This window comes from Heliangelus exortis, chromosome 7, assembly GCF_036169615.1.
Source record: "Heliangelus exortis chromosome 7, bHelExo1.hap1, whole genome shotgun sequence".
Classification (NCBI taxonomy): domain Eukaryota; kingdom Metazoa; phylum Chordata; class Aves; order Apodiformes; family Trochilidae; genus Heliangelus; species Heliangelus exortis.
The window spans coordinates 14,649,445-14,677,164 of NC_092428.1; the positions used below are offsets into that span (position 1 = coordinate 14,649,445).

The 27,720-nt window shown below is 44.2% G+C and overlaps 1 protein-coding gene across 4 annotated transcripts in view; it reads left to right on the forward strand.

The window, feature by feature from the left end:
* The window catches only part of MICU1 (mitochondrial calcium uptake 1), a 100,839-nt gene that overhangs the window by 72,027 nt on the left and 1,092 nt on the right, over positions 1 to 27,720 (forward strand). For all 4 annotated transcript variants that reach the window (XM_071748953.1, XM_071748955.1, XM_071748954.1 and 1 more), the window contains 3 exons: positions 16,672 to 16,809; positions 20,080 to 20,188; positions 26,399 to 26,488. In XM_071748953.1, the coding sequence (XP_071605054.1) occupies positions 16,672 to 16,809; positions 20,080 to 20,188; positions 26,399 to 26,488 (337 nt within the window). The remainder of the gene's footprint in view (positions 1 to 16,671; positions 16,810 to 20,079; positions 20,189 to 26,398; positions 26,489 to 27,720) is intronic.

Genomic DNA, 27,720 nt, shown 5'->3' on the forward strand with positions numbered 1-27,720 from the left:
TTAAAATGTGGTTATTCAGAGGAGAGACATCCCTCAAGTGTTTACCTTGACCTGTGCAAATCAGAAGAAAGTGAGAAGTGGTGCTAGAAAATACTGTATTACAGGGCATTGGGTAGCTCGTGTAGGTGTTTTTTAGTGGCTTCCTGTGCTTCATGTGAGTGGGTTCTGAGCCTGTGAGTACACTGGTTCTTTCTCAGGCTCAACTGCCTGTGCAGATCCTATCTGGATACTTCTCTTAACACAACCAATGTCACCAGTGGACAGGAAGGAGCAGAAAAGAGCTGGTGGCAGATCTGCCAGGAGCTCAGCTGAACTCTTGAATGCTCATTTCCTGATATTTCACTGCCTTAGGAAAATTAGGATCTGGGCTGAAGCTGGGATGTTAACTTGAAAATCAGTTTTTTATTCATATTCAGTGTCTGAACTCCAAAAATGGGAAAATGCATGTGAGCAGGTCTGAAGAACATCTCCCAGGGCTAGTGGAGCTCCTGAGTGACATGCCTCTGTTGTCAAATTGGGTTGCTTGCTTTCTCTCTTCCAAAAGAAATCTGCTTTAAGTAAGACCTTTTTTAAAACTGTTTTCCCTTCAACACATAATCCAGGAATATGTGCAGTTAAAACACCTGAGAGTTGGTTTCTTCAGCTGCCTGTGAAGGTACAGCAAGAGTTACCACCAGAACACACTTCTAGTGCTTTCAAGCACCGATCTTGATTCATTTTTATTTTACCAGAATAGTCATGCATATTTCTTGTTAGGATCAAGCAGAAGCTTTCTCAGAGGAATTAGATCAGAAAAAGACCTGAACATTCCTTGTTGCTTATTGCTGAAGTGCTGACAGGTTGTTTAAATAACCATGGTCTGGTGTTTTCTTCTTACTTTTTCAATGAAAGCACATTTTCCATCATTTTATGTAAACTCAGTAAGCAGCTCAGTTGTGGGAAGGGAAGGATGAAAAAAGGTAACCACAGCCAGAGGGATGGGAGAAGCTTTTCATGGCTTACTATGACTTTTTGTGGTTTGGCTACTTTGAGGAGGCCATAGACACCTCCTTGCATTGAAGAGTGGCCCAGCTTAGCTAAAACAGAGCCAGGGCAACTATCCCAGTGATTGGGGTAGGCTCCTGGCAAAGTCCTCAGTTTTCTTGCTGCATTCACATGCATTAGGGCCTGAGGAAAGATTTCCTGTCTTCTTTTCACTTAGCGTGACAATGATGACAAATTTGTCTGGACAGGCTGTGCAACTGTGCTGTGCTCTGTTAGGACAGGTGGTATTTGGCTTGAACAGGGCATTTTTCTCAAGTGAAAATACTCTGTGAGTTAAGATGGATAGGATTTGACATCATCGTTTACGCTGTTTCTGCTTGTTAGTATCTGTCCTAGATACTCCCACACCCTTGGTGGACCCAGAGGAGTCCCAGGCAGCCCATGAGACTTTTCCACCCTGAATTTTTCTATTATTTTGGAAGTGCATGTAGAAAAGATGTGTTAGGCCTTTGTTCTCCACATATGTGTCACCCCTGAAAGGCAACCCAAAACCTGCCAAAAGCAGTGATTTTACCTCTATATTTAGTCTTGTTCTATTTCCCCAGGCCTCTCTCTGCTAGTAGTGAGGTATGTGCCTATGGCATAAAACCTTAGTAAAGGTGGTTTCTTTTTCTAAATCGCCTCCACTGAGATTTCTGTAGCACGTTTTAGACATTACAAAGAAATTCTTTGGTGTGAAGGTGGTGAGACTCTGACCCAGGTTGCTCTGAGAAGCTGTGGCTGTTCCATCCCTGGGAATGTTGAAGGCCAGGCTGGTTGGGGCTTGGAGCAACCTGCTCTAGTGGGATGTGTCTCGACCCACAGCAGGGGGATTGGAACTAGATGGTCTTTAAGGTCCCTTTCAACCCAAACCATTCTGTGGTTCTGTGTTGTTTGCCTGACAGTTACTCGTGGAGGGCTTTTGTTCTCAGCTGAATTGGTGAAGCTGGTGCTAATCCACCTGTGGAACTCCACCAGGAGATGCCACAGCTGTGGAGAGGCAAGGTTGTGCTGCATGGCTTGGAGCTGCCCCATGTCTCAATCTGCTTTGATCTGGGATCTATGGTTTGGGGTGATGGGATGCAGCTTCCCATGAAGGAGCTTGGCAGATAGGTTGAAGAGGCAGATCCTCGTGCAGATCTGTATCTTAAATGCAGGGATCTTTGTGGCTCATGGTTTATCCAAGGATCAAGGAAGGTACAGAAAATCATTTGAGTTCTTTGTCAGTGCTTTGCTGATGTGGTTGCACTTCTTGACTGAGGTGTCTGTCACTGTGGCATTGCCAATGTGATAAAGTGCTAAGGAATGGTCTGAGTGACCTGGGATGCTGGGTGATGAGAAGTTGGAGAGAGGCAGTCCAAGCCCTGAGGGTGATGAAGGACAAGCAACAGCTGCTGGGAGAGGGAAGAGGTAAAGCACAGAATTAAAGCAGGGAGAGAAAAATTAAGAAGCTGAGCATACAATTAAAAAGCAATTGCTCTGTAGGCAGCCAGCAAAGAACCCTGAGCAGTGTGGCTTTTCTGTTTGTGTTCTGCTGTGTTGCCTAGAAGCTGCTTTCCTAGGAAAACAACAGAGCATGTGTGGGCTTATGGACTCCCTGTGTGGCTGCAGGGTGGGGGCTGTGAAGCTGGGAGATCTGTTCCCCAGGGGGATGGATATGTTCTGCAGTGATCCTCTGCTACCCAATTGTCCCTTTGTGGTATTGCACACTAAGTTCAGCCTGAGCTTCCTTCTGCTCAATTCAGCTGTCAGAGGCAGATTGAGAACAAAGGGGTCAGTGGAGGGGATGTCTTGGAGATTGTATCTGTCTCTATCTGGGTCTGTGTCACATTTGTCATTCCCTGACTCAAGCTTCAGGGTGGATTAATAGCCAATAAACTTCAAACAACAGCTCTGCAAGGGAAGGGGATCTTGTTAATAGAGGCTTTTTCCCCCTGGAAGTCCTTACTAGAGTCATGGGTGGACCAGGCCATGATGGTTCTAGTGCCAAGGAGAGAGGAGTTATCTGCAAACCTTAAACTCCCTCTTCTGCATTTGATGTGCTAGAAGTTTTAGGGAATAGAAACAAGGCTGATAACCATAACTTTGTGATGGATAGTCATGAAAGTGGCTATCCACCTTGTGGATGATAGAATTTTGTGATATTTCCAGTTAAAAATGGGATCATCTGGACACCATGAGTATTTTTATATCAGGGAACTCTGTATGTAAGGAGTCACAGCATAGCGTATACATATGTAGGCTGGTAGTTTCTAGGTGAGCAGTTGAAATGGTGTGAGCAGCTTATCATGGTTCTGATGGCATTCAGAGCCTCTGCCAGCCTGCTTTGGTCTTGTTATGTGAATGGAAAGGGTCCTGTGAAGCTTTCAGGTTGACCATACTGTCTCCCTTAGAGTTTTGGTAAAAGCTGGCATTCAGTTTTTGTGTAGTATCAGCTAAAGACTTAGTAAGAGTTCAGAATTGGATGTGACTATGAAAAAGAGATCTGGAAAAATGGAATAAGTTATGAGGCTATGGCATGGGCAGCTTAAGGAAAGAGAGATAGGAGATACAACTGTAAACATGAGGGTCCACTATAAAGAAGACTGAGACAAGTAATTTTCCTCTGTCAGTAACAGCAGAGCAGGTAATGGAAGGCTTAATCCTGTGCTGGGGAAAGTTTAGTTTACACGAGAGGTTGAATTTCAGTCCCTTTTCAGAAAGGGAGGGTGCCAGTTGGTGGATGAGGGGTTCACTGTCATGGTACTGAAAACTCTGCTTCATGCCTCTGTCAGAAGGTGCCATGGACACTTAACTAATTCATTGGCAGTACACGCTGCAAAAGCAAGTGGGAAAATTGTCCATGCCAGAGAAATCAAACCCTTCCAGTGCCTTAATCTGAAAGGTGGAGGGAGAGTCAGGTATCAGCTTGGGGGGTGGTTATGGAGGGGTGAGGATGATACAAGTATATCAGGCCTCTGTGTCAGCTGTAAAATGCTTGGTGATACATTCTGGGGGTGTTAGCTGCTGTGCTTAAAGAAGTTACAGACACACCAGCCCTTGTGATCTGTGTCAGTCAAGTCTGTACTCAGCCTGTGAGCTGAGTGAACATGGGGAGACCGTGTCTGGCTGTCTGCATGGTCATCTTCAACATAGCTGTTGGATTGAATTCAAGTAAAAACACTCAGGCAGCCTATTAAATTGTGTCTTAGCTCTAACTTGGGTGTCTGCCTTCAGCAGTGACAAGTGAGTGGCTGCAGAGCTGTGAGTGGCACCTTCACACTAAGGGCAGTGACAGCAAGCAGGTACTCAGTGTCAAGCTGAGAAAGTCCTGTGGTACAAAGTAGACAGTGGTCCAGAAGAGTGCCTGTGAAGCAGGCATGGGTGTGACATTACAGGTTCACTGAGGTGCTGCTGCTGCTGCTTTTAAGCATTGCTGGAAGATCACTTGCATGCACAGAAGCTTTGCCATCTTCTTTATTTGGGATGGGGGCTCCAAGGACTGATAGAAACAAACATCGTGATACCTGGTGAGAAAACACCCACTATGGCATATGCTGCTGCTTTACTTGTGTTTGAACCAGGTGACTTCACTGTGGCCTTCCAGTACCTGAAGGGGGCCTAAAGGAAATCTGGGGAGGGATTTTTTACAAAGGCCTGGAGTAGTAGGACGAGGGGTAATGGTTTTAAAATGGAAGAGGGGAGATATAGTTTAAACATTACAAAGAAATTCTTTGGTGTGAAGGTGGTGAGACCCTGACCCAGGTTGCTCTGAGAAGCTGTGGCTGTTCCATCCCTGGGAATGTTGAAGGCCAGGCTGGTTGGGGCTTGGAGCAACCTGCTCTAGTGGGAGGTGTCTCGACCCACAGCAGGGGGATTGGAACTGGATGATCTTTAAGGTCCCTTCCAACCCAAAGCATTCTATAATTCTGTGATGCAGCAGCTGTGCAGGGAAAGCCATTTGAGGATTTCATTGGATTGTCTATTTATTGTATCGTTAGTAGCAGTAGAGAATTTTGCTGTGTAACAGCAGGTTCCTTTGGCTTATGAACTGTGTGTAAATCCTCTCCTGAGCTCCTGCAGTGCAGCATGCTGAGCAGAACCTTTTGTAGGACCCCTGCAAATAAAATCTTAAGGGTGGCATTTTGATTAATTTCATTGCCAGGAGAAGTGGGGGCCGCTTGTATCATTGAGTGCATCAAGTAGTAGGGATAAGACATTGGCACAGATGCTTTTGTTCATGTGCACACAAGTCAGTTAACCAAGAGCCAGGTAGAGCCAGAAGTTGATGGCCAGAGGCTGGGGGAAGCTTTGTTTTGTTTCTGAGGAACCATTGCTGAGGCATTTGCAATGTCCCAGTTAGCTGATAAAAATCAAAGCTGACATCTAAGACGAGGTGTTTTCCATCTTCCCCTGGACCCTGAAGTACGGTGACTGCAGAAGCATGGGCAGTGCCCTTTATTAATCACAGCAAAAAAATGGACATGTTTGTCACCCTGCAGACTAGCTGTGCTTCCTTGGGTGAGAATGTCAGCAAGCTTCTTCAGTGTGACCCAAAATAAATATAAATAAAGTCCTGCACAACAGCAGCAAGCTGAAACTGCTTCTTGGGAAGTTTCCATGAGCAATTTTTGTAGCGAGTCTCTGACTTCTGCATCATCCTTCAGCTATACGAACACAAATGTGTTAATTCTTTTGTTCATTTTCCCCTTTCAAGATCTGAAGACAGAGCTGTTCTGCACCCTGATGAATTTCTGTCTGGGCTTCACATCCTGACTTGCCTTCTGTTGGTGGATTAAGGATGCAAGAGCAGGATGCAGGAACTCTCTTTTCCCTGTTATGCTGAATCAAGCTTCTTGGCAAATTGAGCACCAAGGTGAAGGAGAAACAGCAGAAATTCACAGTGGGCAGCAAGAGAGCTGTATTTCTTAGTGAAATTGTGTATATCAATTCCATGGAGATTTTTAGTTTTGTTTTCCTGAGTAACAGTTTGGCTGCGGTACTTGTGGCTCCACCATCCTGGGAGTATCCCTGCAGGAGGGCTGGGAACTTGTCCTGCTCCAGAAGTTTGCTCTTTTTTCATTCAATGAACATGTAGGATGGAAAAGCTGCTCCATTTCTCATGCCAAGGTACCAGGAGTGTTGTCAAGGACAGGAAAGGGGGTAACAGAGGTGGGTTTGGAAAGCAGCAGCAGTGGGAGATGGCAGCTCATCTCTTCCCCATCTCCATCCTGGCATTGAGGCAAGTGCTTCCCTTTATCAGACATGTCCTTTCCCCTTAGGATTACTGATTCCTCTCCTTTACATTTTCTTCCTTTAGCTGCTCCATCTCAAGAAATTTTGAAATGCAGATCTTCCTAGAGCTGGAAAGAAGTTATTTGGATTCATGAGGTTGAATTTCAGCTGCAGCCGTATTTACATAACCATTTTTAATTGCTTATTAAAGCATAACAAGTTGCTGGTGATTGGAAGCAAATTTTTTTCTCTTTGCAGGCAGCAGTGGCACACCAAGGTCAGTAAAACCTCAAAAGCAGCTATCAAACACCTCCTCTGCTGGGATTGCACAGCTGCTGAGAGGTGGACATTTTTAACCTGCCTGCAACTAATTCACTTAAGCTTCTCTTGGACAGCAGATGGAAAGTGTTCAGAAGATTGGATTTTTCTTCTATGAAAATAACTTTTTTTTTTTTTAAGATTAGAAGGAGAAGCAAGCTGCTACTGGTAGCATTGGGAGCATTTTTCCTGACCTGATCCAGCTGTACAATCTTCCCTTAAGTCCTTGGAATTAGGCAGTGGTGGGAGTTAATGAGTAATTAAGTATTTCAGATGCTCTGGAAAGTTTTATAAGGCTCAGGAGTGGTTTCCAAAGCTGAGGGCTTGGCAGTGCTCTTGTCTCTGGTGGAGCAGGGGCAGCCACCAGCAGAAGGCTGCATGCCAGCTCAGCCTCGCAGCACCCAGAGAGGGAGTGCTCTCTGTTGGTAGTCCAGGCTGGCAGTGATGGCATTAATGGAAGAAGTACCAGGGTGATTAAAAAGGATTTCAAGTTGCTGGGTTGATTAGACAATGGGACAGGAGCACAGGTGGTGTTTGCCTCAGTTCCTGCAGTAGCAGAGGTGAATGAGGAGAGGAGTAGGAAACCCCATCTTATCAATAGGTGGCTAAAGGCTTGGTGCCACTGGCAGAATTTTGGTTTTTGAGCATGGGGCAAATTCCATGGTACCTGGTCTGCTCAGTTCAGATGGGCTTCATCTGTCTAGCAGGGGCAAAAGGACTACAGCAGTGAGTTGGCAGGGCTGATAAGGAGGGCTTTGAACTAGGTTTGAAGGGGGAGGGGATTGAAATCAGGCTCTCCAGAGATGAGCCCAAGGGTGGAAAGCCCAAGTTAAGAGTGAAATCAGCAGCCCAGCTGAAGTGCATGTACACCAATACACACAGTGTGGGTGACAAACGAGGAGATGGAAGCCACTGTGCAGCAGGAAAGCTCTGATGTAGTCACCATCATGGAGATGTGATGGGATGACTCGCATGGCTGGAGTGCTGCCATGGATGGCTACAAGCTCTTCAGAAGGGACAGACAAGGTAGGAGAGGTGGAGGGGTGGCTCTGTATGTTAGAGGGTCTCTTGACTCTGTAGAACTTGAGGTCAGTAACAATAAAGTTGAGAGCCTGTGGGTCAAAATCAGGGGGAAGGCCAACAAGGCTGATATCCTGGTGGGAGTCTGTTACAGAGCACCCAACCAGGATGATGAAAGTGATGAACTATTCTACAAGCAGCTGGCAGATATCTTAAAATCTCCAGCCCTTGTTCTCATGGGTGACTTTAATCAGCTGGATGTCTGCTGGGAACTCCACACAGCAGAGAAGAGGCAGCCTAGGAGATTCATAGAGTGTATAAAGGATAATTTCCTGCTCCAGCTGGTAAATGAGCCTACCAGGGATGGGGCCCTGCTAGACCTTCTGTTCCCAAACAGAGAGGAGTTGGTAGGAGTTGGTGGGAGATGTGGTGGTCGGAGGCCATCTGAGGCACAGTGACAATGAAAAACTGAGTTTTCAGTACTCGGGGGTGCAAGGAGGGCCATCAATAAAACCTCTATGCTGGACTTCCAGAGGGCAGATTTTGGCCTTTTCAGAAGACTGATTCAGAGTGTACCCTGAGAAACAACCCCTGAAAACAAAGGGGCCCAGGAGGGATGGGCAAACTTTAAGAAGCAAGTCCTGAATGCACATGAGCAGACTGTCCCTGTGTGCCCAAAGGCAAACTTGTGGGGAAGATGACTGGTGTGGCTGATTTTGGAGGAAATTAGGGTAAAAAAGAGTTTACAAATTACGGTAAAAGGGGCTGACTACTCAGGAAGAGTTTAGGAATATAGTTAGGTCATGTAGAAAAAAAATTAGACACAATTTGAACTTAATCTTGCCACTTCTGATAAGGAGAACAGTCCTTCTATAGATAACATCAATAGCAAAAGGAGGGGCAGGGAAATCCTCCATTCTTTGTTGGACATGGGGTGAAACAGTCACCAAAAGATGAGGAAAAGGCTGAGGTATTTAACACCTTTACCTCAGTTTTCAACAGAAAGACAGGTTGTCCTGAGGACAGCTGCTTCTGGGGCTTGTAGAGAGAAATAAGAATAAGAAGCTGAATAGCCCCCCTGTAATCCTGCAGGGAACAGTCAGCAACCTGCTGAGCTGCATCCATCTTATGATGGGGCTGCATCCAATTGATGCCACTCACCAGTGGTGTTCCCCAGGGATCAGTGCTAGGCCCAGTTCTGTTTTAATATCTTCACTGATGATTCAGATGAGGGGATTGAGTCCACCATTAGCAAATTCGCAGCCAACACTAAGTTGGGGGGAGGAGTGTGGATCAGCTGGAAGGCAGGAGAGCTCTGCAGAGGGACCTGGACAGACTGGAGAGTTGGGCTGATTCCAACGGGATGAGGTTCAACAAGGCCAAGTGCTGGGTCCTGCACTTTGGCCACAACAACCCCATGGGGAGCTCCAGGCTGGGCACAGAGTGGCTGAGAGCAGCCAGGCAGAAAGGGACCTGGGAGTCTGGATTGACAGGAAGCTGAACATGAGCCAGCAGTGTGCCCAGGTGGCCAAGAAGGCCAATGGGATCCTGGCCTGGATCAGGAACAGCGTGGCCAACAGGTCCAGGGAAGGGATTCTTCCCCTGTACTCAGCCCTGGTGAGGCCACAGCTGGAGTCCTGTGTCCAGTTCTGGGCCCCTCAGTTCAGGAAGGAGATTGAGGTGCTGGAGCAGGTCCAGAGAAGAGCAAGGAGGCTGTGAGGAAGGACTGAGGGAGCTGGGGGTGTTTGGTTTGGAGAAGAGGAGGCTCAGGGGAGACCTCATCACTCTCTACAACTCCCTGAAAGGAGGTTGGAGCCAGGGGAGGGTCGGGCTCTTCTCCCAGGCAGCCATCAGTAAGACAAGAGTGCAGGGACTTAAGCTCTGCCAGGGGAGGTTTAGGTTGGATATTGGGAAGAAATTCTTTACAGAGGGGTGATCAGGCATTGGAATGGGCTGCCCAGGGAGGTGGTGGATTCTCTGTCCCTGCAGATTTTTAAGAAGAGACTGAATGTGGCACTCAGTGCCATGGTCTGGGAACCACAGTGGTGGTGGATCAAGGGTTGAACTTGATGATCTCAGAGGTTCTTTGCAACCTGGATGACTCTGTGATTCAGTGGCTCTTTGCATGCTGCCAGTGCAGTATATCAGGCTGTATCTGGAGCATTTCACCTTGCAAACTCCAGTGGTTTTACTCCTTTTTTGCTTTTCTTTTTTTGTTTTGTTTTGGTTGGTTGGTTTTTTTTTGTGTGTGTGTTTGGTTGTTTTTTTTTTTGGTTGGTTGGTTGGCTGGGTTTTTTTGACAAAGGAGATAGCTGGGGTTTAGGAAGATCTACAGTATTTTCCCCTTTTTTTCTTCTTCCCCTGTCATAGTTGTATGTGCAACTTGACAAGAGATCCTGGCAGCCTGCTTCTCCCAGTGAGTAAACAGAGCCAGTGCTGCAGTAGTTTGCAGATAAATAATGTATTACAGCCTGTCAAATAAAGCTTTGAGCAAATACCACTTTAGAGGGTCATATATTGTGGATCTGAATATTACCCTACAAATCATTCTTTCTCAGACCCTTTTGAATTCCTTATTATACACACTGTGGTTCTCAGGTCGCTTTTTTCAAGTACCCCTAAACATGACCAAATTAGTATTGGCAATATTTCTGCCCCTGCTCTTTGTTCTGTCAGCATAAATAAGCTCAAAAATCATCCCTCAATGCTTTTCCCTCCATCCAAAAGTCATTGTTGATTTATTTTTTTCATTGCCATGTGGTGCACACATTTATTTTTTTAGATGCTTGCTTTGGGATTTTAGGGAATACATAGTTTGATTGGTTTCTAGATTAAGCCCTTCTAGAAATTTAGTGCCTGTTCAAATATAGATAGGTATTTCGCTAATATAAGTGTTTCAAGAGGGAGGAAATTATATTTACAGGTGCCTGGTTGCACTTAGTTTGGAGTTCCAAAAATATCTACATTGAATTTACAGAAGATAAGTACAGTGAAAAAATAAAAATCTAAGAACTGGAAGATGCTGATTCTTGTATAGGAGTACTATGTGTCATGGTATTTGTGTTTAATATCCCTTTTAAAACTCTGATCTGACCATCACTTGAATAATCTTTTTCAGCAAAGAAAGCAAGCAAAACAAAATAAGCCACCATTCAGTGGGCAGATCAAAAATGCAATACCAGGTCAGGAAAGAAGAAACCCCATTTTTCAAGTGTGAATATTTTAAATCCATTTGTGGTTGTACAGCCCTTGCCTGAGGGTCTGGTGTCCTGTGGCATCTCTCTCCAGGCAGTAGCAGAGCTGGTGTTGCTCTCCTGGGGACAGGTCAGCCTGGTGGCAGCAATGACAATACACTGCTCCCTGCTCTGTGGGCTGCAGGTCTGTGCTCATAGAGACACAATGCTGTTCGTACCCTAAACCTTTGGTTTAAATGACATTTCCTGGTTTCCATTATTTCTCAGGTTGGAAAGGTCCACATTTACAAAGTGGGTGGTCTGAGACCACGGCATCATTTGTAATGCCCTGTCTCTATGGTATAAGGAGGATCCAGAGGAGGATCTCCTGCCTATGCCCATTCCTTATCCATCAGAGCTGCTTCATTTCCCAGTAATGAGCCTTGCAGCTGGTGGTGGCAGAGAGAGTTTAAAGGAAGCCAATGCCTGTATTTAAGAAGTTCCAATGAATTTTTTGAATAAAGGTGTTTCTTGTGGTGATGCTTCTGAATTGGTTCAGGCTGGATGCTTCTCAGAAGCTGGCATTTGATTTCCCACAGGAGAAGGTGGATTGAGTTAGTGAGGGGAAAATAGTGAAGACTGGAAACGGGATTTATGGGTCTGTTTGCTGGTGGGTCTTTGTGTTGCCTTTCTGTAAAGCTGTGCAGTTAAGGGGATGTGGAAGCAGAGATAACTGTTTACTTGCCTTCTGCTTTCCTTGTGTGATGAAGCTTTTCCTCCATGCATTGAAGAAAAGAGTTGGGTAATTTATTCAGATGGAAAGGTAAGCTAGAAGGAAGCTTATTTCAGCTTAGAGAGGAACAGGAAGATGTTCATCCTGTCTGATGGAGCTCTCTTTTGAGGGAAGTGGGAGAATCTAACATGTATTTAAGATTAGGGGTAGTCTTTTAAGTGATTGTAGAAAGTATTTTAATGTGGTATATGGGCTGGGCTAGCAAAGCTGGGTCGGGTTGGCAGTGGGAGAGTTGAAGTGTTATGCCCCATTTCTTCTGCCTTCTTACCCTTTGATTTCGTTGCATGTCATGTTGGCTTTTAATGAACACCTAAATACTGCCTGTTACATTTTGGGCTAATTTCTTCATATATTGGGTGTCCTCTCTTGCAGGGAGAACACCAGGGCTTGTTAGGTTTCGTTTCTTACTGAGTCCTTGGCTGGTGTGTGGATGCAGGATCCGCTGCTGGCACCAAGTGGCTGTGAAGGGAAGCTGCTCCGGAGGTGTTGGACTCAGCGCCCGTCTGTGTCGAGTGCCTTGATTTTGGAGGTGCAGTTCAGAACAGGGTAGGGCCCCCCTGTTCCCTCCTCAGTTTCCTGGATGGTGGGGTCACACCCAGGAGCTGCTCTGTCCCAGCTGGTGCCTGGTGATGCCTGGGCCATATCAGGGGCAGGGAGGAGATGTTGTACTCAGCCCTGGTGAGGCTGCACCTGGAGTGTGTTGTGTGCAGTTTTGGGCACTGCAGGATGGGAAGGATATCGAGGTGTGCTGGAGAGGGTGCAGAGAAGAGCAGCTAAGGCTGGTTAGGGGTCTGGAGAGCAGGTCCTAGGAGGAGAGGCTGAAGGAGCTGGGGCTGTTTGGCCTGGAGAAGAGGAGGCTGAGGGGAGACCTTATCACTCTCTACAGATACCTGGAAGGAGGCTGTAGTGAGGCGGGTGTTGACCTCTTCTTTCCAACCATGATGATGATGATATGTTTTTCCTTTAAGATAGATGAGAGGGAAGAAGGCTGTCAGAGAACTTGTTTAAATGGAGTATGTCTCGGCGTGCTCTACCCTGCATCACGTCTTGTGAGGTTTGGGGTTTTTTTACCTGTGAGTGACTAGAAAAATAACCTGCACAGCAATGTCACATACATGAATGCAAAGGATTGTGATTACCTGGGATAGGATACTGTTTTTCCTGCCTTCTCAAATACCTGGGGGATTTTAACATTCACAACTGTTCATATACTGTGTGTTGAGTACTGAAAAAAAAGAAATCAGTGTAGGCTTTGCACTCTCCTTCATTTCCAAGTGGAGAGGATGGGTGAGCTGTGTTTGGTTGGCCAGAAAACACTGAAGAAGGCAAGAGAGTGCAGATGTGGTACCTCTGCTCCCAGACAAGGAGGTGGGACAAATAATTTTTTTACTCACAAATCACTTGAAGCCAAGTTTCTTTGTGGATAAACAAAACAGCTAATATATCAGAAAAAACAGGCAGAATTCTAGAATTCTCCCACCAAATTTTTTCTCTTTCTGCATCATTTTTAAATTATACTCCCCTCCTCATCCCTTCAGTAACTCATTCAAATGTATCTGACACTAGCTTGGAGGCAAGTTTTGAACTTTCTTTACCCATCACTGTGATTCTGTGGCTTTTTCTTAGTTCAGTGACAATTATATTTGAATTTGGAAACTTTGATTATATTTAACCTTGAAAATTTTCCAGGCTGTCCTTTGCAATCAACATCCCTGTGTGCCTGTGTATGGGAGAGCATAATGCTGTACTGCCAGGGACTGACTTTGGGCATCTCTGAGTGTTTTGGCTTATTGTTCAGGGTGCTGATTTTGAAGTGAGATAAGCCTAGAATAAGAAGTATTAATTTCATGGTTTTCATGCTTTCTGATTTCTTGTCAATAACATTTGTGTGGTGTTTTGACTTGTCACTGCACCTGATGACCACCCACGAAAGTAAAAAGTTGGAACTAGTTCTGGAGCCTACAGGGAGGGGGAATGAGTTGGTTTACTCACAGGGTCCCAGGATGATGTTGTGCTTTCAGGAGATTTGTATAAAGTTATTTCAGCTCCTTCATCTTAGATATGTTTTAGCTTTGTTTTGTCCTTCCACACAATCACCCAGCTGAGTGATAAATTGGAAGTCTAAAGCTCTTCTGTCTCATGCAGTGGGTCTGCTGCAGGCAAGGCTCTTGCTATTGCTGTGATCAAGACCTAGGCTCTGGCAGGAGGATGGGTGCTCTGTTTGCTCCATTTTGGTGTCAATAAATCCTGCAAGATGCCAGAAAGCATCAGTGTGTTCATTGTGCTCCATATTTTGACACTGCTGCTCAGAGCTGGTGAGATCCTCATCCTTGAATATCAAGAGCTATTTTTAACAGACACTGTGGGAAGGTTTGCCTCCAGAAGGGCTTTCCCTGCCTGCCTTGGCTTGTGTTTTTGACAGCTGATGAAATAGCACTTGTTGAATTTTATTTTCCCCTCTGTCCACCCTCTTCTTGTGTCAGTGATGGTTGAAAGCATGCCAGTAGTACCTGCCTGGAAACTTTAGGGCCACTGTGCTTCATTTTCATTCTGTAAAAGAATTAGCAGGTGCCAAGTGGCATCAGGTACCTCTTGGGAAAAAAATTCATATATAACTGTCCAGCTGCAGCTTCCCACCAAGGAAATCCCTAAGAGCCCAAGGACCAGAAGCCAAGAAGGTGAATCAGAGGAGGAATAATGCTTATTCTCTATCTAGAAATGTTTAGTAATAGCTGCCACTAAATAAGATCACTGGGCTTATCAGCTTTAAATAGTAACATATGAGCTACAGAAAATTAGTTTGCATTGAATTTTACAAGTGATGCTGCTTTTAAAGCATCTTATTTGCCTTTCTTCCAGCTTCATGGATGCAAAATCCTCAAGCTGTAGATGTGTTTCATCATCTTTTATTTGGGAAAGTCTTAGCAAGGGGAGCCAAAGAACTTGCTGAAACCCTTCTACAATTGCTTCTGACATCTTGGGGTCACATCTGAGAATGGAAAAGAAAGGAAAACTGGGCTGAAATTATGTGTTTCATCACTGTCCTCCCTTTAAGACTTCTTCAACGTGGCATTTGGAGAATAATCCCACTTTCTTACCTTGAAGCTGGCACTACAAGGCTTTGTGGAAGACACGTCAGGGGAAAATTAAGATGAAAAGCATTTTAATTTTTCTTTTATGGTCCTTTTTTGCATTCAGTAATGCAAATCTGAGCACTATCTGGATGCCTAGTTAAAAAAAAAACCCTCAAAAGTTGGCCCTTTTTACTTCCCCATCTGCAAGACTTCAGGGAGCTGTGCTGGTTGTGCCACCCTGTGGAGCTACACAGTGACCACTTCTTCGTGCAGGGTGGGGAGAGGAGGATTGGTGACCTCTTAGATGCTGACTCAAGAATTTTTCTAAGCATATTCATCTCTTAGAAGGTTGATTTGAGATATTCACATTCATTTGTTACACTTTAATAAAAGATGAGATGTCACACTCCACTAAAACTCAGGATATTTGAAGGCGGTTGGAAGAAAAATACTGATTTGTGTCTTTCGGGCTGAAAATAGGAGTGTTACAGCAAAAGAAAGCATCAGTTGTGCTTTTGAAACAGGACTGATTTGTGTCCTTTGGGGACTGAAGAACTCCTTTGCATTCTTCAAATGGGGCAGAAAGGGCTACCTCAGGTTTCTAATGAAGAACATGTACTTTTTCTGCAAATGACCTTTTCTTCTCCTTTCTCTAGCACACAAGGCCAGTGTTTTGTGTTATGAGGAAACCCACAACTCTATATTAGATTACAGTAAAAAGTGGCATCTTTTTTCCCAAATATTGCATGGGCCACACAAGCAAAAGCACAAGGTACTGAGGAGCAGAAATGGGCTGGCTGGGAGGTGCCTCTGGGATGAGTAGTCCATCCAAACACTTCCAGCCCTGAGGGCTTTGTGTGTTTCAAATGCAGTAACAATCACCTGCTGTCCCACTAGGAAAAGAGCAGAACCTGGCTGACATGCTAATAACTAAAGTATTTGCCCCTAACTTGGCATTAGTATGGAAATTATATAGAGTGTGTATATTAAAAGCATGTGTCTGGAGCTCTGCCTGCACAGGGATGGAAAGCAAGGATGGTGGATCTACCAGCTTTTGTGTTATCTCTGTAGTTAAGCCCAGAAGAGTGACTGAGGCAGTAATGGTTCACTGCAGAAATGTTTGCTTCACTGAGCAACAAGATGGCAAGCCAGTGGTACTGAGTTGTGCTGTAGGAGTTTTAAAATTAATTTTGCTGTTAAATGTCATCTTCTGGCTTGTTAAGAACGGTTCTCTAGGTCATATGTTTTCTGATAAATCTGAAGGGCATCAAATTAGGGATTCTGAATGCTGAGATCTGTGGAATTAATGTTAGTGTTTCTAGAACTACAAAGAGGTGAGGGTGGGGAAAGGGAAAAAATGAAATCTACATTTTTTTATCCAGCAGAGACATGGTGCCCAAACCCACCACCTTCCCAAGTTAGGAGAATCCCTCTTTCCTTCTCCACTGCAGCAAATGCTAGGAGAACATGAAGTGGTGCTGAATAGATGACTTAGTGGAGACCTTTCTTTGCTGAAAGGCTTGTGGGAGGTTCTGCAGAACCACAGCAGCCTCACTGCATATACTTTTTTTTTTTTTTTGAAGCACATACTTGTATGTTGGATCAGTCCTGTGCTTTGTTTTTTTTGATCCATCAGAAAATGTCACTGCAGCAGCCAATTTATTTGGATGCTTATTGAGACATCCAAGCTGGAGGTGCCTGTGAAGAACACCTTAGTATTTGTTCATGCTTTTCACTCCTTTGAAGACCTAGCTTGGTTTCAAGGTTAAGTAATTATCCTGCCTTTTCCAGCCCAACTCTACAAACACTGCAAGATAAACCTAGGAGGGTGAGACACCAAGATTTCTTGAGAGGTTTTCCAAGGTCTAGCACATAGGGAAAATGTTGAGTTATTATAGTGACGGTCTCGGGGGAAGCAAATATTTGAATGCGTTAGGAGTTCTCCTTCAATGCTAATTTTTTATTACAGTGCCTTTTCCCATCCTATCCCTGGATGGAGCTTTCTGCTGTGCAGCCTGGCTTTAATCTCCCTTTTTATTTCTCTTTCCTCTCCCAGTTTGAGCGGCACGACCCAGTGGATGGGCGGATCACGGAGCGGCAGTTCGGCAGCATGCTGCTGGCCTACAGTGGGGTGCAGTCCAAGAAGCTCACGGTCATGCTGAAGCAGCTCAAGAAGCACTTCCAAGATGGAGAGGTCAGTGGCAAATTCGGGAAGCACCCGCACCCTGTTAAACAGCGTGGGCAGATGCACTGACTTTGCAAATGGCAAATACTTCACCAGCAGTGGGAAGGTGGAAGGGTTGAGAGTGCAATGGTCAGTGTCCGGGGCAGGGTGCTCATTAAAATGGATGCTGTAATTTTCAAAATGTATATTTGCTTAACCACACTCTGGATCTGGAATAAACCAGAAGAAACATTGAAGACCTGTTCCTAGTTCTGGCTTGACCTTGAATTAATTAGCTGTTGCTACTGGGCAGTTTTTTGTTTAGTTACGATTTGATGTGAAAAATAATTTGAATTACTAATGATTTAGAGAGGAATAAGTTTGCAGATCCTACACTTGTTAATTTAGTGAGAGACCTTGGAATAAGACATCTGTACCAAAAGGACTTGCTGTAGCAGGTAAGGCAAGTATGGGCTGCCAAATTGCTTCAGTATTAGATTTTCACACCTGCTTCTGTAAAGATGAATTGTTCTTTTACTAACTAGGTTATAAACAAGCAATTCATCAAATGAGAACTGGCATTTATTTCTTAACTGGTTTAGATGCAAATCATGTTATAAACCGCAAGTATTTCCCAGTGTCTAGTTTCTTGTCCCTTTTTGGAGCCTTTAACTGGACTCCTGTGATGTTTGGGACTCTTCAATTCACATGAAGCCACTCCAGTGATATTTTTTTTTTTTTTTGCCCATTTTCTCCCTCTTTTGCTGATGCTGGAGGAGAATTTGGGTGTGCTGAAGCAGCAGAGCACATAGGCTAATATCTCTCTATTAACTGCAAATAGTGTCAGAAACTTAAAAACTAGAGGAAACCATAAAAGAGTCAAAATGCCATGCTCAGAGTTGCATTCCTGCCAGAGGAGCTGCAGCTTCTCCTAGCTGTGGGATGCTAGAAAGATGTTTTTTTGCAGATTCCCTCCTGTTTTGTATGAAAAAAGACTCAGGAAAAAGATAGGCTGTTGTCAATAGATGGTGTCAGCATTAGAGCTGAGACACATTGCATGTTAATATTTGGAAATCTCACTTCTCAAGCTGTTGGTCACCAACTATAATAAGATCATTGATGCTTCTAAGGTTGTGTCACTTCATTTGCTCTTCGGGCAAGGCGTTGCACAGTCAGCTTGTTCAGTCCCCCTGAATTTTAACAGCCATCATTTGATTTCTCATGGAAGAAATACTTTACTGTGGTGTGTGTCTAACAGAAAATACCAGCTCTGTTATTAGCTATCTGTTCTTTTGCTGTGATTTGTTGTGGGGTTTTTTTAATATACACGTATATGCACATATATATGTTATTGAACAGTAGCTGGGTATATGAGAAATTAGGAAGGTTTTTGGAAGATTACTTGCAGTGGGTGTTTTCTGCCTTTCATGTGTAAGCCAAGACCTTGACATCAGTGGCAGAGGAAGAACTTTTTTTTTTTTTACCTTATCCTTCATTGTCATATCACCCAGATTGTGTTTCCATTTGCAGATAACCTGATTCAGAACAAGCCTTTTTTTTATTTTATCCCCAGTACTTCCAAGAAGAAAAACCCTTGGATACGACAAAACAATGACATTTGCAAGAAATGGAATTTGTGGAAACCCCACAATTTCTTAGACCAGGGGGGATAAAACACCCCAAATCCCAAAATTAGTATCAACTGTGTTAACAAGTTCAAGATATTTAATTATTTTAGGAGATGTAAAGGATGCAGGATGCCACAGCATTTGGAGGCAGAGCAGCCTGTTTTTTGCAGCTGGGGCAGCTCAAAATTAATGCTTATGCAGAACTAGAGATATTGGGGACTGAAGCCCTCCGTTTTAGCAGGTTTTAGCACATGGAGAATCCAGCCTGGTGCCTTACTTTGCATTGTCTTTTATTCAAGAGAACCTTTTAATGAAAGTTTATGGGGTTCTTTTTTCCCCTGAGGTATTTTAGAAGACCACATCCCTTGCAGATTTGTGCACAGCCCTTTGTATCTAAAGTATTCTTATGTATTTTTGTTGGATCACCCTGGTGCATCTCTCAGTGTTTTTATGTAGCTTAAATTTCCCCATCTCCTTAAAAACAGGCCTGCCCTGACCAGAATCATGTTAATCCCCTTTTGAGCCTTCTAGATAACTTACTCAGGGATGCACTTGCAAAGTTTTCTTTGTAAATGAACAGAGTACTAAGCCAGAAAGCATTTTCCCACTTGAAAGTGGGAATTTATTTCCCATTTTGTTTCCTGAGCAACTTAATTCTTGCTTGGTGTTTGTAACCCAGACATCTGCAGAGCACACACCTGCTTTGCTCAGGCTCTGTGTTGTTCTGTCTGGATAAAAAAGGGAGCAGAGCCGGCACTGTCTGCTGCTTCTCTCCTGTTGGTTTTGAGCTGTGGCTGTGGTTGGGGGAGTTTGCAGCTCTCATTCCAGCACTGATGTGGTTGTGCTAAACAGGTCAATTAAATGGGCTGTTGGATTAATGGTTGAACTTGATGATCTTAAAGGTCTTTTCCAGCTGGAACAATTCTGTGATTCTGTGTTGTGCTGTGGAGTGTCATCATCTGAAGGTCACAGAGCTGCACTCATCTGCAGTTGCTCTGCTGGTGTGCCCCTCACTGGTCAGATCAATGCAGAGAGGAGCAGATTGCTTACCCCCTGCCTCCCCTGGCTGGACTGAGGATCTCAGGAAACCTTTCTGTGACTCTCTGGGTGTGTAGCTATGGGCACTGACCCAGCATGTGAGCTCCAGGGGATTGTGCCAGTGAGCAGAGCAGAAAGCAGTTGAGCCCCACAGCCATCCTGCCAACTGGAGAACATCCATATGTGCCTGTGGTTTCCTATATCACCTTCTGTGTCACCAGATAAGATGTGGATCCCCCAGGGATCCTTGAATCTCTTGGGAGAGACCTTGGAGCATGTGAACTATTTCATTATTGTTGTTGCAAGTGTGCAGGCTTAAAAAAATATATATAAATGGAGCTACCTGAAGCAGTCTGCCTGCATCCCAACCAGTCTCATGGTGTGTCTGCTCTTCTGGACAGGGCCAAGAGCCAAATGGGAGTCAGGTGGGGCCAGAAGGGGAGCAGAGGCATTTTACAAAAGTATAGGTGTCAAACTATGTCCTCGAGTGCCAAGGTTGGAGGTGTTTTGAGCACTTAGATTAATTCCTCTCTGGCTGCAGGTTTGGGCTGATGAGTTGCTTTGTCCTTGTAATCTAGGTAGTGTCACAATCTCCTTTTCCCATCACCATAAGACTGTCTTTTTTCTGTCCTAGGGACTGACATTTGAAGAGGTGGAGAACTTCTTCACTTTTCTGAAGAACATAAATGACGTGGACACAGCTTTGAGCTTCTACCACATGGCTGGAGCTTCCCTTGATAAAGGTATTAAAACTTGAGAGACAGACGTGCTGAAAGCATGAGGGAGCTCAACTCATGCTGTGTCTTTGGAGTTGGGAAGATGTCAAACAAGCTCGGGCTGGTTAAAGTGTATCAAAATCACAATTCCTCCCTCTAATGAATTGTTTAACTTTCTACATGCATAGATAAAGAATGATTTCAGGTTTTATACTTCCCCAGTTTTAGATTTAAAGGGGGGAAAAGGCTGAAAAGTCATACCTGGTTAGATCAAGAAGCAGTAATTTCATGGTGACAGGTTAGTCAGTGGTGATATCATTGTGATATCTTCAGCAGGACTGTTCAGGCCTGATGCATGCAGAGGCAAGATGACTCTAGTGAGTGTATCACAGGCTTTGGTACCAGGCCCCAGGCACAGCAATGTTTCTTCTTCATCCTCATCTTCTGAAGCAACATTTTTTCTTCTTTTACAAAGTACTTGAAAGATTACTGTTGGCAAAGACAAGCAGTATTATAAGAAGCATTCTTGCCAAGTGTATCTTCTTTAGACATCTCTGATTGACACAGCAGAGGCACTAACCAGCAGTGGGTACTTTTCAACTCTTACTAATTCTCAACTTTATTTAAAAATAGGCTTTGCCTGGGAATAATAGCAGTATGACCAGGGTTAAATTTCTGATCTGAAATTGAGTACTGGCAAGCACCTTTGGAGCTCTCACATGTGCTGGAGAGAAGGAAGGGGTAAAGCTGGAACCCCACTGAGATTCCAGACTGAGCATTAAAGTCTGTTCAGAGCAGGCTCTCTTCAGATAACCCACAGTCCCGAGGCTGTGTGTAGCTGGAGAAGCTGGCTGAAGAAACCTCAGAGCTGGTGTTTCCTGGGGAGCTTGATAACCATGTGTTTTATTTATAGGCCAAGCCATATCCTTCTTCATCTCATCACATGTTTCCTTTTCTGAGCTAGGTCCATATCAGGTATATTGTCAGATCTGACACACTGATGTAAAAAAAAAGAAAAAAATTTAAAATATCATACATTTAAAGACAAAAATACCATCTCTCTGATGCCCAGTTCTGTCACAATTGCTTTTCTTTTCTAGATCTCTTAAGAGTTGTTTTTTTAAGACACTCACAATGGCAATATTAAAAATAAAATAAAAAAAACATGGCCAACTCGAAGTTTTTTAGACTAAGTGGAACCTCTTGTCTACTAGAAAGTTAGAGCTGATATATTTAGGCAGCTGCAAAATTAAATGAAATGACAAAGGGAATAAAACATGTTACATTTGTGTGTGGGGAAATCATGTGTACTCTTTGTCTTAGATCACCCTTCAGAATTAAAGTTAAAAGAAGCTGATAGGATTTTGTTCCATTTAAAAGTAAGAATATGAAGTACAGAAGTGTGTTTGCTGCACAGAGCCCTTTCTGCAGCCTCCCACGAGGAGGTAATAGCCCAGCAAGTCTGATTTACTGGGGGTACTACAGAAAATTGGCAATTACCTGGCTGCGGAATAAGCAATAAATGGGGTGTACTGTTCCAAAAGTCATGTTTTCACAAGGTTGCTTATTAAAAACTAACAAGCATGAAAAAAATCACTCACTGTACAGGGAGGAGGAAGGGGATAGTTTGTGTATTTAATAAATTGCTGCCAACCTAGTGCAGAAAATACTTTTATAATTTTAGAAGGGCCGTTTAAAATTGAAGAGGAAAAAAACGGATGGTGCCAAACAGATGTAGCTTGGCAACCTGTGTTGAATCAAATCTCTTCTTCTAAAAATGATCATAAGTATGTATTTTAATGATGCATAGAATAACATAGATTATTTGTTAGTGCATCTTTCATTTTAGCAGAAACATAATGGCCATTGTTCTCTTTAATCATAAGCATTACTTGGAAAACTTTTCCAGCCTGATTACAGCTGGCAGCAGGAGCGGTGTCAAGTTTCTCCCTTATTCCCCTTTTGAGTGGAGGATGTGAATGGCACTTTTTTTTGGCACTGTCTGCAGCCAGACTTTCCAGGCAGCCATTCTGCTGGTGCCAGCAGAGAGCCACAGTCTGACTCCTTTGTGTTCCAGGGCACAGTGCAGATGCCCTTCACTAGAGATAAACCAAAGCAAGGGGAGACGGCTCAGCTTGCTCCAGTGACTCAGGGCAGGGTTGAAGCCCAGGAGGGGTTAAAGGAAGATGGTTTTATTTGAATAATGGAGCTCAAAGTGGCTGCAGACTTGGCAGGGAATTAGGTAAGAGGTAGAGAATGAGGTTGGAGGGGCAGTATGTGTGGAATTGCTTCTTGCTTTAACCTCCCTTGGGAGCTGGGTGAACAGTCAATCCCCCATGGAGGCACAGCTCACCTTGCTCCTCTGGAATAACAGCATGTAGGCAAGACTGGTAGTTGTCTGGGGAGGACTTATGTAGGGTAGGTAAGAGTGGCAGGAATCTCTAGGGACCCTCTAGTCCAACAGCTGCTCACCTAGGGCCACCTCCAGCCAGGGTTTGGGTATGTCCAAGGATGGCGATGCCACAGCCTCTGTGTGTCTGTAAGAAAGCCTGGATGAGTATTTGCCATGATGTGTGAGAATGAGAGTTGAACTATGAATTGTGGTGTCCTGCAGAGGCACTTCAGCATCACAGGTTGTCACCTTTGCTGCCTTCACACCAGTGTGTTGATGTATGTGTATGTGTGCATCCTGATGGACAGGGACTGTGGAAGTCCATGTACTCACAGAAGAGGAGTCTGGAGCTCTTGGTAGCCTTGAGGACAAACTTTCCATAGATCAGGAGCCCCTGGAAGATGCTGAATATCTTCTAGTTTAGAAACTGTGTTGAAATCCTCTTTCTTATGTATGACTGCAAATATTACATAAACAGTGTCCAGGCTCTCCCTTTGGTCTGGTAGCTCTGTTTATTTCCCAGAAGTGTGATCCCTATGACCTTCCCTCATGCTCCCATGTATTGTCACAGATGACATCCAACCTTTCCAACTGGGATGCTTTGAATGAAATGTGTGTGTCAGCCTAGTATATCCCAATTTCTGGGAGCCCAAAATACCTGTGTCCTGCCTCCACAGACTGGGACCCCCCAGGGCAGGGACCCTGTTCCCATCACCCTGGGTGCTGGTCAGGAAACGAAGACAGCAGCCCAGTTGCCCATTATTTTAGCCAAAGATGCAAATAATCTCAGGACATAGGACAGGAAGTGATGTTTGCCCTCTGGCTAGGATCTCACCCATAGAAAAGCCCTCTTTGTAAGCACTTGGTGAGGCATTACTTACAGTGCAGTTCTGGGAATTGGAGTGGAAAAAAAAAAAAGATAGTAATGTGTCAGACACTAAGCTTACATAAAATTACTCAGATGGCTCATTAAAGGAGAGCTAACACTTGAAATTTTAAAAGCCATGTAGGTTTTCAAGAGAGAAATGAGGAACTCATTTTCTGTGGCATAAACTCCAGGACACTTGCTCAGGGAAAGATGGATGCAGATGTTGCAAAGCCCCATATCCAGACAAGCTTTATTTTAGGAGGTGATTCCCCAGACAACACCTGTTTTGCATTACAAAATGGTAGAGAGATTACTTTGGGAGGTTTGCTTCCATTTTATTTGCCTTACTGAGCTACCTTGTAGTCTGGAGCATGTGCATTGAAATGGAAAACAAAGACACTTTCCCCTTCCTCGTGACTCCATAAAAATCACCAAGGTTGTTACTGAGCACATCAGAGTCATGCAGCCCCTGTGAAATAACATTCTTGCAGAATTTCAGCATTGAGTAAGAACAACGTGGTGGAGGTGACACTGGCATGGTTGGCTTAATAAGAGAGGAAGCTGTAACCAGCAGCTGTAAGGGCAAGTTACAGCTGGTAAAGCTGCAGCTGTGAAAGATAAATAAGCACACACTGAAGAGGATGCAACATCCTGTAAAGATGGAAGGAGGGGGCTGAAAACTCAGCAGAAAAACATGACTTATAACTAAAGAAATAATACTAGGGATTTTTTCCCAAATAAAGCTACAGCAAGTAACTTCTTCATTAGGGTACCTGGGACACCAGAATGAAAGGATGGTACCAGAGCTTGGTTGATTACCTTTAAAGAAGATTTACATTTAAAAGGATTTAAATAAAATTTGGTGTTGCTGCCTGAAGAAGTACAGGTTTGCTTTTGCTGTCTGAATGTCTGAGTCTTGGGTGAGAGATGACTTACAGTGCTTAAGGAGAAAAAATAAGATGGGAACTAAGTTTAGATAAATCATTTTACCTAAACCTCGTCTTTTCCATGAGCTTTACAGACATTACTGAAGTCCCCCATCAGCACATGGGGCAGTGAGGAGTTGGAGTGCATGATGCTGCCCACCATTTGGCTTGGGCATTTGCTGCCACTTTGTGTTCATGGCATTTAATCCAAGACAACTGCATCATACCTGTGCAATTTATAGTCACCCTCTCCTCTGGTCAGGGGTATGGGTGATGCTGGGGGGTGATCAAGGGGGAAAGCTGGAGGCAGCTTTGTCATTTAAGCTGGGAGCAGCTGATGAGCTAATTAAATGGTCAGAGCCCTTTCTGAAGGGCTGCTGCCATCTAAAGCATCCACTCACTTGTGTTACAGTTCATTTGTTGGATGGTGTTGCCTCTTGCTGAATAATTTGTGTGTATTTGGCAGATGAGAGCTGAAAGGAAAGAGATGCACAGAGGTGGTGGCTGTCCCTGTGCTTAAAATGTGAATTCCCATTTCCTTTGCAATCCAGGTTTTCTTGAGAGCTGTGGCATCATGTATTATGCAGCCTGGCTGGGAGAGCTGTGAGGTCTCTCCAAAGCTTGCTTGGCAAGGTTCAGGTGTAAGGCTGGGGAACAAAATTAATTCAAGTTTTCTTTAATGAGTGCATTGCCTCTGCTCTCCCCAGAGCAGTCCCTGGCTGCTAGTAGGAGACACACAGAAGCAGCAGCCATATCCCAACTTATGGTGACAGTATTGAAGTACAGAGTAATAACTGCAGACTCTAGGTACCTTATCTCATGTAGGAAAGGATTTGAACTCAGAAAGAATAATAACAGGGAAAGAGCAGGTATTACTTGAGCATCTTATGTATTTAAATCCACCTCTCTAATTTCAGTTTTCACCTGCATTATTAAATGAAGAGATTTATAAGGGAAAAGGATCTGATGATGGTAGCTGTTGATTCCTCCCTGAAGTCCCCAAACCTTGCTCAGGGACACATAAATGGGAGGAACCAATAGTCTGACCATTCATTAAAAAAACAAAAAATCCCATTAGAAACATTTTATGCAGTTTTTAGTTAATCCACTGATGGTATAGATTGGGTTCTTGTTTTTTTTCTTTTCTGACATACAATTCTTGAAAATTTCTATAGGGCCATTAGTTCTGCAAAGAGACCAGAGTGCAGGAACCCAGAAGGATGGTGTGGATGAAAGCAGAGGCTTTATTTTTTGTTTGTTTCAATCTTATTTTGTGTTGTGCCACTTCCCTCTTTTGCCTTGCTGCAGGGGAGCTCTGCAGCTAAATGCTCATCAGCAAAATCTATTGCATAACCCTGCCAGATTGATAGCCCTGTGGATTGCTCTTTTCTACAGATGTGAATAAAACTCCAGCTCCCTTCTTTGCTGATGAGCTCAGCTGCCAGTCTGGGGGCAAAGTTAAATAACTCTTTAGCACTCTTCATGTTACTGTGAGGTAAACCTTGTCTGCTCACTGCAGAGCCTGTCACGGGGACAGTGTGGATGGGCTTCATTCTACAGTTATTTTCCCTGGGTTGCTTAACAGGAAAAGCAGGTTTTATTATTCCCAGCCTGTTGAAACAGTTGAATCACAGAGTATAATTTTTGCAACACCATCAGAAGGAGCTGCCTTGTTGATCAAGCCTGGAGAGATTTCCCACCCAGTGTTTGCTGTAGTGCTGACACTTCTTCTGATTCTTTTTACCAAAGGAGAGGGCAAACCATTTCATCTCCGTGTTTCTGATGTTTATCTTGGCTTGAACACACAGATATCAGCATGTTGGTGCTCCCCAGCAGCATCTCCATACACCATGCAGTGTTGCAGTAGGAAGCTGAAGGCTTTGAGGAGCCTGGCTTTGAGGGATGTGCTGTGCGGGATGGGAACAAAGTTTATTTCAAACCTTTTAGAACATGACACCTTTTTTTTTTTTCCAAGGAGGAACAAGAGTCTTCTGCTCCTCTGCATTTGCAGGGGATGGCAGATCTAATCTTGTGCTCTCCCTCCCTTGCAGTGACAATGCAGCAAGTGGCCAGGACGGTGGCCAAGGTGGAGCTCTCTGACCACGTGTGTGATGTGGTGTTTGCGCTCTTCGACTGCGATGGTGAGTGACCCCAGCCTCACCCCCCCCTCCCAGCCAGGCTGGGTGAGAATCATGCCAGGGGAAGAAATACAGGGACAAAATACCAGCCATTGTACTTTTTACTCTATTTTATTGAGCTGTTGTACTTTAGTGTTGAAAATGAGCCAATCTTCTACTTTGTTATCTCCAAAGTCCTGGGACAAATATCAGCTTAATTGATTACTGGCAGCTCTGTACCAGCTCTGTACCCTGCTGGGAAGATTGTTTGTTGGTTTTTTGCTGGCCTGAAGAGTATGTGAATGCTTAGGGGTAGCTTGATGTGCTACCACACTGAGGTAGTCTCAGGCTGATTTAATGAGAATTAGTGAAATCTTAACCACCAAAGGACATTGGCAGCAACTCAGGACTTGGAAAGTAGCAAAATTCTGCATTTGCCCAAAACTGCCAAGCCAAAATCAGAGGCCATGCTGGTGCCCTGCTTCTCCAGCACAGTCACAGGAATCTGGCAGCTGTCAGCAGCAACAGTGATGCATAAATAGACAGCTCGTTGCTTTCTGATGTAAATATGAATATTCTTTTATTCCTTGTTGTCCCTCATGGTTTCACCCCTACCTGCTTCTTTGCACCTCTCTAAGATGGCATCTCTTGTATAATTTTCCTCTGAACTTCATTGCCACTTTCTGATACAATCCTCAGGCCAGATGATCAGGGTGGAGATTAGAGTAATCTGAAGTATTGCCAAACACTCTCCTTTTGCACATTCTGATAGGAAAAACTGCTAAATACTTTTATAACAAACATTTTTGGGGGAAAGAGTCTGGTTATCAGATGAGTCCCTGTAAGGAAGGAATCTGGCATAGACCTCTTTTTGTGTGTGTGTTTTCTCTCTGCTAATGTTTACAGACATTACCATGCATGCATCAAATACCCACAGAACCAGAAGGAATTTTACTTGCCCCTTGATAGTTTGCTGGAATTTCACTGCCCAGATTTGCATTCAGATGTAAAGCAGGAAAAAAAACCAAAACAAAACAAGCTCTCAAATGAAGAAACTCATTAACGAAATACAGTGATGTGGCTCCCCATAGGAGCCAGAGAGATTCTCTCTCCTTTGAGCTGGGGAAGCTGGATGGCTCTGGCAGGTTTGTTTCTTCAGGGCTGATGTCCCTCACATTTCTTCTGTGCTCAGAGGTGGGTTTCTTTCCTGTGCAGCTCTCCAGAAGCTGAAATGGGTATTTTCAGCTGTGTGCCAT